At 32.1% G+C, this 12,096-nt stretch overlaps 2 protein-coding genes across 3 annotated transcripts; one reads left to right on the top strand and one right to left on the bottom strand.

Moving 5' to 3' along the window:
* Positions 1-3,312: 3,312 nt before the first annotated feature.
* On the top strand, positions 3,313-9,638 carry LOC140854387 (uncharacterized). Of its 2 annotated transcripts, none has more exons than XM_073250333.1 (2): positions 3,313-3,833; positions 9,245-9,638. In XM_073250333.1, the coding sequence occupies exons 1-2, from the start codon at positions 3,387-3,389 to the stop codon at positions 9,284-9,286; spliced, it is 489 nt and encodes a 162-aa protein (XP_073106434.1). In that variant the 5' UTR covers positions 3,313-3,386; the 3' UTR covers positions 9,287-9,638. The 2 variants fall into 2 exon arrangements, with proteins under 2 accessions (XP_073106434.1, XP_073106435.1); XM_073250334.1 differs by lacking the exon at positions 9,245-9,638 and adding an exon at positions 4,711-5,561.
* On the bottom strand, positions 5,527-7,325 carry LOC105059657 (peroxidase 64). The gene is made up of 4 exons (XM_010943037.3): positions 7,089-7,325; positions 6,811-6,999; positions 6,419-6,581; positions 5,527-6,014 (listed from the first exon to the last, which is right to left on the bottom strand). Exons 1-4 carry the CDS (start codon positions 7,281-7,283, stop codon positions 5,611-5,613), a joined length of 951 nt encoding a protein of 316 aa, XP_010941339.1. The 5' UTR covers positions 7,284-7,325; the 3' UTR covers positions 5,527-5,610.
* Positions 9,639-12,096: the final 2,458 nt, after the last annotated feature.

Raw genomic sequence — 12,096 nt, 5'->3', positions numbered from 1 at the left:
TATGATGTTTTTTTTATTATTTTTGAGGTATTTTTTTTATTTGGGATATTTTATTAAAAAATATTAATTTGAAATGGGGAAGTAATTTGAAATGGTGATTTTTTTGAATTCAAATTAAAATTTTTATTTTTTTAAAATTTAAAATTTTAATTTTAATTTTTTCCCATTTTTTCCTATTTTTTATCTTTTTTATGGTATTTTTTATTTTTTATATATTTTTAGGGTATTTTTTCTCTTTTTTGAGGTATTTTATTAAAAAATTAATTTGAAAAGGAGAAAGTAATTTCAAACGATGATTTTTTACAATTCAAATTAATTTTTCTATAAATTTAAATTTTAATTTTAATTTTTTTTCCATTTTTATCATTTTTTCTCTATTTTATGGTATTTTTTTATTTTTTTGGTATTTTTTGGAATATTTTTTAAAAAATTAATTTGAAATGGAGAAAGAAATTTGAAATGGTGTTTTTTATTTAAATTAAAATTAAAATTTTTATTTTTTTTTTAAATTTAGAATTATAATTTTTATTTTTTTTCTATTTTTTCCTTTTTTTACGATGTTTTTTTATTTTTTTTAATTTTTTTGAGGTATTTTTTTGGGATATTTTTTTTAAAAAATTAATTTAAAATAGGGATACTAATTTGAAATGGTGATTTTTATTTGAATTAAATTTATTTTTTTTTTAAATTTAGATTTATAATTTTTATTTTTTTCTCATTTTTACGGTGTTTTTTTTTTAGGTATTTTTTTCTTTTTTTGAGATATTTTTTTAAAAAAATTAATTTGAAATAGGGATTGTCATTGGAAATGATGATTTTTATTTGAATTAAAATTAAAATTTTTATTTTTTTAAAGATTAGAGTTATAATTTTTTTCCCATTCTTTTCCCCTTTTTTTCTTTTTTTATGGTATTTTTTATTTTTTTAGATCCATTTTTTTGAATATTTTTTAAAAAAAATAATTTGAAATGGGGATACTAATTTGAAATGGTAATTTTTATTTGAATCAAAATCAAAATTTTTATTTTTTAAAAAATTTAAAATTATATTTTTTATTTTTTTATCATTTTTTTCTTTTTTTTTGAAAGTAAATAATTAAAATCATCATTTAAAATGGTGTTTTTGGAAACACCATTTCAAATGGCATTTTCAAAAATATTATTTCAAATGGTATTTTCAAAAATACCATTTCAAATGACGACTTTAATCTTTTCTTTTTTGAATCGTCTACGTGGAGCAGAGAGGGTGGTGAGGTGGATACTATAAAATATCATTTCAAATGATGTTTATAGATTTGCATTACTTTTATAAGTAAGTTAAAAGTTATATTATTTTGATAAATAATTTTTTTTAAAATTATTTGGGTAATGAATTCTTAGTTTACGTTAAGCGAAGGATGCGAGCAAGCTTCGAGAAGAGTAGAGATGCTCTGATGGAATCAGAGAGAAGAAACTGATCGAAGCGAGGAGAAGCGACTCATCATTGAGCTGTAAATGAACGGGCTGGCCCAACCCAAATACTTCTGGGTCTTGGATATCATTGGTATCGGCTGGTGGTGAAAATATCGTAGGTGCTATTCATTTGGATTCATTTTTATATTCAAATTAATTTATAAAAATTTAAAAATTTAATTAATATTAATATTAATATTTATATTTATAAAAAAATATGAATATTGATAAGCAGCTATTCGATCCATATCCGAATATTTAAATCTGAATATAATCTTATAAAATTTTATACAGTACTTATTAACTTTTAAAAAAATATATAATTATATAAATATATTATTAATTTGATTTATCATCTATTTACTAATATTTTTGATTCTATAATCAAAAATTTTAATTATTTAAATTATATCCATAATTATATCTATACTTTCAATGTCAGAATTGTAACTGTATCTATTTAAAATAAATATGGATATAAATTTTTACATCTGAATAATATTTGTATTCATATTTATATTCATCAAACAAAATAAATATAGATTTGGATATGCTGACATCCGATCCGTATCCGATCTAATTTTAACCTTAGTACCAGCCCTTCCTCCTCCTCTCTCTTCTTTAGAGAAATTCTTTGTGCATCGCGGGTGGTGTAGAAAATCCGATGTGGAGTGCATAACTTTATGTGATTGGTTCATATAGCCATTGCTTTCTAACGTGTATTTAATACCTGCAATTTCATTTTTTCATTTGAAAATTTTGAATGATAAAAATATCTTTACTCTTTGAAAGAAATTATGATATCTTATATCTATATTATGACATCCTGCATACAAAAAATTATAATTTTGACATGGGAGTCATAATATGCCACAAGATATTATAATTTTTTTCAAAAAGCATGGATATTTTCATCATTTAAAATTTTTAAATGAAAAAGTGAAACTGCAAGAATTAAGGGGGTGCTTGGTTGGGAAGAGTGGAGGCCTGAAATCGAAATTGGAATGGGTCACCCCTATTCCAACCATTTGGTTGAAAAGAGTCTCATTCCGATTTCGATTCTGAGATGAAATGGGAATGGCTCAATGTATATAGAACTCAATCCCTACTCTCCTCTATGGATTCAAATTTCTATTTCAATTCCGATTCTGATTCCGATTCCGGTCACAAACCAAACGTTTCGGAGGATTTGACCATTTCAATTCCGATTCCAAGCAATTCCGATTCCCATTCTTATTCTAATTTCGGTTGCGAATCAAAAAATGTGTATTGAAAAGTGATTGGACAAAAATGTCCCTTCTTTATTATGATATCTTGAGCCATATTACGATATTCTGCATGCAGAAAGTCATAATTTGATGCAGGATATCATAATATATTATAGAATATTATAATTTTTTGAACTATATTATGAAATCATAATATATCGTAAAATATTATAATTTTTTTTAAAAAAATAAAAATATTTTTATCATATAAAATTTTTAAATAAAAATAAAATTATAAATATAAAATATATATTAAAAAATAATAATTATATAGATCAATCGTGTACAATGATATCCTTCACGTCGGATTTTCTGCACCAGCTGCAGTGCGCAAAGAATTTCCCCTCTTCTTTAATTTTCCGAGAGAAGCTCTTTCTAGGTTTTCGTGTCCTTTACCTCCATCCATTAGCGGAAACAACGAATACTCGAAGAGAACCTGGATCTAATCTTTTATGGGGATCCGTAAAAATCAGATCCATCGATCAAAGATCCGACGGTCCATATTTAATGGAGCCCGTGACGCTTATACTTCTTCGCGGTGTAACATAATTCGCAAGCTCTCTCGACTTCTCTTCACTTCTTTAAGAACTCAAAACCCCAATAAAACCCTAGCGGTTCTTTCGTCGTCTTTAGGAAAATCCTAACGCTAACCCTAGTAACGTCGGAGATGGCGTTCACGGGGAGGATGCGGGAGCTGATGAAGAAGTACGGGAAGGTGGCGCTGGGCGTCCACTTCTCCGTCTCCGGCGCCTCCATCACCGGCCTTTACGTCGCCATCAAGAACAACGTCGATGTCGAGTCCCTCTTCCAGAAGGTTGGCCTCCTCAACAAGGACCCCTCCGCCGGCTCCACCTCCTCCTCCGGCGCCGGCGGCCACCCGTCCAGCGACCGCGCCGTCGCGTTGGACAGCTGCGATGCCGGTGCTCTTCCGCCGCCCGTCGGGGTGGACAAGAAGAGGAACAGGACGGCGGAGCTGGCGGCATCGAGCGGCGGAGCGCTCGCCCTGGCGATCCTCTGTAACAAGGCTCTTTTTCCGGTTAGGGTTCCGATCACCATCGCCTTGACGCCGCCCATTGCGAGATTTTTGGCGAGGAGGAAGCTTCTTAAAATTCATGTATGAGCATAAATTCATCTCCATCTCTTTGTTTTTTTAATTGTGCCTAGATTTTGTGAATTTTCTAATAAGTGTTGGGAATTTATGTATCACTTGGGACCTGTTTCTGATCCAAATTAGTTCCCAAAGATTGAAAAAAGAATGAAAAAATTGCATGTTGGCATGATTTTTTGGCTTCTATCACAATAGATTAGTAGAATTTTTCATTATTGCAGTTTGGGTTCTTAGGAATGTATGGATTTATAACTCAGAGGTTAAAATTTTTGATGTCTCAACTCTTACAAATATTAAAAGATACTTGGTTCTTTCATGAGCTCCTCGTGGGGAAGATCTGAAACCAAATCCAATATATTTTCAAGGAAATGTCTCCTCCCCTGTGAATGAAGTACATATAATCTTCCCTGATATGCAGTTAAGTTTGCATATAGAATAAGATTTAAGCAACAATTTTGGTCCACTTCATGTATGGTTAAACAAATACTATCTCTAATGATTGCTAGCATTTCAACTTTCTGATTTCCTCTGTCCTTGTTGAACTTGGTTTTACCCATATTGGCCCTTCTTCCTTTTTTCTTTTTCTTTTTCTTTTTTTTTTTTTTTTGTTCGCAGTTGATTAGTTTTGTTATATGGTTATCTTGTTCCATGCCTCAAGTAGTCTTGGATATCCAAAATTAGATGGGCTAATTCTTCCTTCCTCAGTTTACATTCTGGATGCAACTAATATAATCGAGACTGGTCTTTGTGGAAATGCTCTTCACATACTGTCCATACCATGACATTTATTTCTTCCTAAGTTGAAACTGCATCTTTCGCTTTGGATAATTCTTAGCTCAATCACCTCATGTCTGCTAATGCTGTCATTGTTTTTTGTTCACAGTGCTTACCTGTCTTTTCATAAACATTCCCAAACGTTGATGTATAACCAAAAAAAGTTGAAGGATTTTCTGTGACCTGGTATCCTTGTTCACAATAGCATCTTTTGAATTTGATTTGTGGAAACAAAGATTTATCATCATAAAATTGGGTTTCTTGGTTGGTACTTGCCAAGCCATTGTGATATCAAGTTTAATCTATCACCATTTTGTGTACATATTAAGTTCAAGTAAGGCTAGATCAATTTTCCTGTTTGGTTACCTGTTTCCTATAGTTTGGCTGTGGTATGGGGGATCCAAAGGACACCCAAATAACTTTGCTTTCAGGGCAATATTTGTCATATATGCTGGTAATGATGGCATTGAAGAGGACTATTTGATCTAAAAGATTCTAGTAGTGTTTGCACCTTCACTTCAAAGAGTCTGCATCTTTATTTCATACCCCCTGCATGATTATATTGAAAATGCAATGCCTAGGAAAAGGCCAACTCTATGCTTATGTTTTAAACCAAAGCCCCAAACAACATTAACAACCATTAAAAAAAGAGCCCCAAATAACATTATAGGAATTTGCTGACATTATAAATGTCAAAGTGGTGAGCATAAGAAAACAGTAAGCTAATGCTAAACAGAAAAAGAGAATACAGATAGATGATAATTTTAATTAATTTGCAAAAAACAATAGGAAGATTTTAAACTTCCCACTCGTGAATGTTTATGCTAGCACTCACTGATTTTTTCCCCCTTACAGACAAGTAGCAAAACACGTCTCTTACCAGAGTTCATTTGAAATGTGAAATCTTTTTTTGTTTCCACCTCTTTTTATTCCCCATGCACACACAAAGGCATAAAGATAAATCCTAAATGAAAAATTTAAAAGTTCCCAATAATCACCATCGATCTAATCACTTTTGCGCATTAACCACCCTGCAGTCCAACCGCACTTCTTGTCCACCCGTTATTTCACTCATTTTGATCATAGAGTTGACAAATGCTTCATTGAATTCTTCTTGTGAGGTGGCAAATATGGAAGCCAACCCTTTGGTCTTGGGATCAGTTAGAAGAGCTTGGTCTGAAGAGAACAGACTCTTCCCTTGTAGGAGTAGCTTGTAATAGACATTGTCGAATGTTGTGGTTGTGGAGTCCATGGTTGATCCTGCATTTTTCACCTTGTTATGAGCAGGGCACACCTTTTGAAGGCTTGCTGCGAAGGAAGGATTCATCGAAGGGTCGATATCACGACTAGCATCAAAGTTGTGTATTCTATTCTGGAAGGAGGAGCAATGAGAGAACCCTAGGGTGTGTCCACCTACAGTACATGCACAAAGAATGCTTTAGTCATAATAAATTGTGGAATGACCTGCAAATCTGCTCTAAAGGAAAATAAAAAGGCACTTTTGAAAATTGTGAGAGTTTGTAGTGTGCACCAATCTTAAAATAGCTAAAAAGGTGCCACATCAGTGGAGTGAGATTTTTGAGTTGTGCTGGCAGTCCTATTTAGTTATTTATAAATATAAATCACATGGATTGTAGGAGAGCTGTCAGTTGGTTTCCTTTGGAGCTAGCAAATCCAGTTTCTTTTCTAGGTCTAAAATTGGTTCAACAGAGGAAACCTCAAGCAGAGCTCGTAGTTGCTCCACAAATGGAGATTGTTTTTTGTTAGATGAGGAACATAGAACATATTCCAACTCTGGCGTTTCTTTTTGTCACTACCTGAGAGTGCCACTAGATCTTCTGTGGAAAGGCCTCTCTGAGAGAAGCTTTGCTTCAGTTGGGAGAAGTTGAAGGTGGGAGCTGGCAATTGAGTTGTCTCACTGGCCTTGGAAACCCTCCCATCTAGTCTTCCTTTAGGAACCTCCCATGTGGGGCCCCCAGACTGTAGAGGAATAAGAAAGTTATCATAGTTATGAATGGATTTACATGTTGATGAATAGTTTATCTCAAGGACATGGTAAGAAACTTTTATTAGTAAAATAAGTCATGATCAAGAGGCCTTAGATTCTGGTCTCATGTAGGTGGCAATGGTTTGGATGACTCTGGCCTCACTAGAAAACCACCTTGGGTCCATTTCACTCTGCTTGGGTTCCAACCTACTGTTTACTTACCAGGACCACTGCATCTCTTGCAGCAAGAGCCAATATATCTGCACATGAAACTACACCTGGGCACGTTGCTTCCACTGCTTTCTTAGCATTGTCAATCACGTAGAAAGCATGCAATGAGATGTTGGGAGGTCCATCCTTCTCTGCGGTGTTATTCCCCTTCGAGTTCAGTAACACTGAACCATCACAACCCTTCAACAAATAACAAATGCATATTGTTAGAAAGGCAGTTACATGCCAACATAATTGAGAGAGAAAGAGAGAGAGAGAGAGAGAGAGACCCTAATGAAACAATCATGGAAATGCATGCGAAGCAATGCTGCAGGAACTGTTCGATCATTAGCCATTGCATTCTTCACGGCCTCTGTTACTGCCGTCTCAACATTTGGGCAAGTCTCGGCATAATAATCTACACTCAGAGCATCACCAACATGAACAAGGGAGAGAATGAGAAGAGAAGAGATTAGTGCAGCCATTTCTCTTGCTTCTCTTTCCAATTTTTCTTTGGTGTGGAAAGGGTGGGGATAGATGGTATATATAGTAGTGACAAGGGAAGATGTGTGGACTGTGGAGTCGTTACAGTCTCTTAAAGATGACTTAATTTAAGTGTTTGGTGAGCAAGAATATTTCATGATAATGGAGTAGTATTCTTGAAGCTTTCCCATCTACTTGGACCAAAGGCCACACTCGTTTTCTCCATTGGAAATCTCTGTGCCATTTTACTTATTTATCTTAATTCTTTAAGAAGTGTATGTGAGGTTCTGGATGATAGAATAGCCGGTTGATTGGAAATATAGGCCATGAGATCAGTTCCATGACCCCTTTAACTATGAAAAGAGAAATAATTTGACCTTAGTTTGGATTTCATCCGAAGAAAATCACAACTGGATTGAATTAAGATGTAGGATGGTGATTTTTTTTTTTTTAATGTAACAGCGTAAGGAAGTAAAGTTTCTACAGGACAAGGGATTGCGACCCAACAACAAATACCATCAAACACTGATATAGAGTTAACTGAATCATTGAGAATCATGTACCTCTGCTGAATATAAAATCTCTCTTCCAACATTGTGTTCAACATACTACACATGTCCATAACAAAAGAAAATTGGAAAGCAACCATGCATCCAAATTTGAGATGCAAGTTGTATGGTAGCAGCAGGTCATGATTCTAGCCTGACACCCAATTTTGATATGTGAGATTTTTACTCCATATAAAACAGTGAATATCCATTCCTTACTCTCAAAAACAATGAATTTCTATTTGTTATTGTTGTTGTTTTTGTTGTTGTTGTGCATGATTTGGTTGCTATTCTTTAAGAAATATATGTTGTTGTGACTATAACATGCTTGATTCTGAAGGAGTCTAAAATTAAATATTATGAAACAAGTACCGAGGATGCACATTCTAGAATAATTGCAACGCCAACACATAAGCGGCAGCCATTTCCTTTGTTATTTATTTTTTTTTTTAATTTTGATGAACCATTTCCTTTGTTACTGAAGGGTCCGTTTGGTTGATGAAAAATGGAGAGAGAAAGAGGCAGTTTCTAGAAAGTTGTAGAGGAAATCTCTTGTTTAATTAGAGTTTTAAAAAGAAAGAGAATAGAAAAAAAATTTCTCATAGAAAATCACTTTCTACATTTCATGAAAAGTGAAAACCCATAGGAGAGATAGGTTTTGACATTTTTCATGGAATGAAAAGTGACGATACTTTTTGTTTCCAAAATATCCTTTTGAGATCAATGATCAAGATTTTTTAAAATATCAATGGATGGTTAGAATGAAATATGGAACAGTGATATAATATTATATTAGTATTATCCTAATATTTATATAAATATAATATTAATATTAATATCAATATTATAATATTTATTATATTTTAATATTATTTTAATATTTACATTAATATAATATTTTATTAATATTAATATAATATTTATATTAATATATTGATATTTATATTAATATAATAAATTATTATGATCTTATGTTATGTTATATTATAATATATTAATATTAATATTAATATAATATTAATATTTATATAAAATTTAGGAGTAAAAATGTATGGTTTTATGCCTATTAAAGATATAATAAATATTTTATATAATTTTTTTAAAAAAATAAATGCACAACCAAATGTAAGGTATTCTATAATAAGTTATTTTCTCATGATTAATTAAATATATTAAAATTTTATTTTCAAAAAATAATTTTTTTAAAAATAACTTTTTAGATAGTTACTTTTCGAAAAAAAAAAAAATCCCGTGAATCAAACAAGTCCTAAAATTAATGTTGCACCTCCAAATGGATTTTATTTTGTTTTCTAAGTAACAAAGTTTTTTCACCTCCCCTTCTGTTCACGATAATGACCCGAGGCTGTGTCATTTCACTAACGGCTATTACTTGTGTTCCTTTTTAACAACCACAGCGCTTTGCTAAGAGAAAGGAGGAACATGGTGGGTGGAGTTGAGCTTTCAAAGTGGCTTCAAGCTAGAAAGCTTTGTCTACAAGCCTCTATTATTAGAAACGTCATAAGATTAGGGACTAAGTTGGAGTAGGAGGAGCCCCAAATACCAACAGCATGTTCTTGGGGGTTCATGGATGTATCATTCTTTGTTTCCACTTCATCCATTCACTTACAGACAATGCACTATAAGACGATTCTCGTGGTCTATTTCTTGGCTTGGAAGGGCATTTGAGGTGGACATGGTGTCGAGCCGGTGGATTTATCATTGGTTCCTTGGCTTGTAATTTTGGATATCTAATGATTTGGCAAGTATTCAGGCCAGATTTTTACTTCCAAGAATGAGTGTTTTTTAAAAGTAATTTTACATTGCAGATCACTTTTCCTTTTTTACTGCTGGTGTGGGAGAAGTGAAGTTCACTTTAACTTTGCATCGATCAGCCAATTTTCCCTTTTATTTTTGTCCTTTTTGTTGCATCTCCTTTTTGGGAAATCTGATGCATAATATATGTTTTTTTTTAAAAAAAATGAAAAACATACACCCTTTGCTTTTTTTTGATGCATAATATGTTGAAGTCTTTTTAATTTGAAAAGATTTAAATTTTAAATAAAAATAAAACCAATTTTATCCTATAAATTTTAGCTGGTTTAAATGTTTTAAAATAGTTGATTTTTTGGTCCCATAAAACATACCTTTTTGCTGGATGCCTTTTTCCAAAGTGTTACAACTTTTATACTCCCATTGTTTTTTTGTTTTTTCCAATTTTTTTCCATCTACTTTTTTTCTTTTGTATATAATTGAAGAAGTTATTTGAACCAAACCTCCAGCAATTATACTTATTAAAGAAAGATCGAATTGAGCCAGATTATTATATCTTAAGAACCAAATTGCTATTGACTCGAACAACATTCTCATACGTCTTAATCTAAATAAACTTTGAACCAACTGATTTTTATAGATATAAATTTTAATTATTTTATTATTTCAAAGCAAAAAAAGTAATTTCTAGGTGCCATTCTGCGAACACAATATGTTGGATTTTTTTTTAAAAAATATTTTTTTTTGCTTCAATTTTCATGATGATCAGGGCAATGTGTTGCAATATCTCATCTTTTTTGAAAGATGAAGTCAAATTTTTGGATGGTTTGCACATAAACTTTTTGTATGCACTAAATTTGCTCCTTGCTTTTAATTTCTCATTGCAAAAGCATCCGATATTTGTTTTGCGCATGGCATGAGAATGTCCACGTGTTATCAAATAGAGGAAGAGAATCGAGTAATACAACTATTTGTAATAGTGACAAACCAGTGCCATATATGAGGTCGGACTAACAATACCAACTAGTGCACAACATCAAGGCTCGACTCCAAAAATAAGAGAGCTCTAACAAGCCACAATGGCTTCAAAACATTTCAGCCCGTTCGAACGGAAACTAACAAAATATAATTATCAACCTTCCCTAACACTTTTAGCAAAGAAGGATGTTATGTTTTAAATTATTAGGATGCACACTCGACAATTATAAAAATAGTGATAGAAGTAATATCTTTTGAGAAGATCATGAACAATGGCCACTCTCAGGATCGGCTCTGAGACAGGTCGAACTGGGCGACCACTTCAGGCCCCAAGCTCTGCATTGATGTTCCAATGAAGTACAAAGATGATTTTTTATAATATTATAATAAAAAAAATAATTAAATAGGTTCATAATAAGTTTTACATACTGCTTAACAAATATATCTATAAAAAATTATTATTCATAGATTAATTTTTCAATGATAATTAATATTCAAAATATATTAAATTTTAATAGAGAAGATGCTATTTTTTCATTTGATCTCAGATCTAAAAAATATCAGGACCAACCCTGACCATACTTGCCATATGTTGAACTAATTGTTACAGGGGACGATGGATTCGAAGTAAAAGTGCTAGATAATATGCTAGAATAAAGTAATAACAGAGCAAGAGGATAGCAATTTTGAATGATTAATGACTTTGGAGAGCTATGCTCAGCTCCATACTGGAATCAGTTGATTCTAGACATCAGTATGGATGTTAGGGTACTTAACCCATCCTGCAAGCGCAAAAAAGCGTGCACTTAGGGCTTTTTGAAGGGGTTACAACTTGAGCAAAATATTATAATATAAAAAGACAGTGATTGTAGTTTAAAATATGCAAATCAGTGCTTTTGATACTTCAACATAAAGGGATTCCCCTGCTTTGATGATTGAAGCCAAAAGGAAGTTGCTATAACTGTTTACTTTTTCTTTTTCTTTTGCCAAGGGATAATGTATCTTTGGTCCCTAGGCCTTTTTATTACTTTGTTCGGTGATTCCAAGATGGGAGAGTCAGGGTCTCTTCTACAAAAGCAAATTCTTTGTGCATCATGAGCGGTGTAGAAAATTTAACGTAGAGTGCATCATCTTATCCAATTGATCCATATAGTTACTGTTTTTCAATACGCATTTAATATCTACAGATCGATTTTTTCATTTAAAAATTTTCTATGACGAAGATACTCTTATTCTTTAGTAAAATTATGATATCTTATGTTCATATTATGATATCCTGCATCCACAAAGTCATAATTTTTGTCCACCGAATGTCGTAATATTATGCAGGATATCATAATATGCACAGGATGTCATAATTTTTTCAAAAAATAAGGATATTTTCGTCATTCAAAATTTTCAAACAAAAAAATAAAGTTACAGGCATTAAATGCTCATTGAAAAGTAGTTGGACAAAAATATCTTTTTCATATTATAATATCCTAGGCCATATTATGATATTTTGGGCTATAATACGTCA

The sequence above is a fragment of the Elaeis guineensis genome, chromosome 16 (assembly GCF_000442705.2).
Source record: "Elaeis guineensis isolate ETL-2024a chromosome 16, EG11, whole genome shotgun sequence".
NCBI lineage: Eukaryota > Viridiplantae > Streptophyta > Magnoliopsida > Arecales > Arecaceae > Elaeis > Elaeis guineensis.
This window is presented reverse-complemented; position numbering and strand designations above follow the sequence as displayed.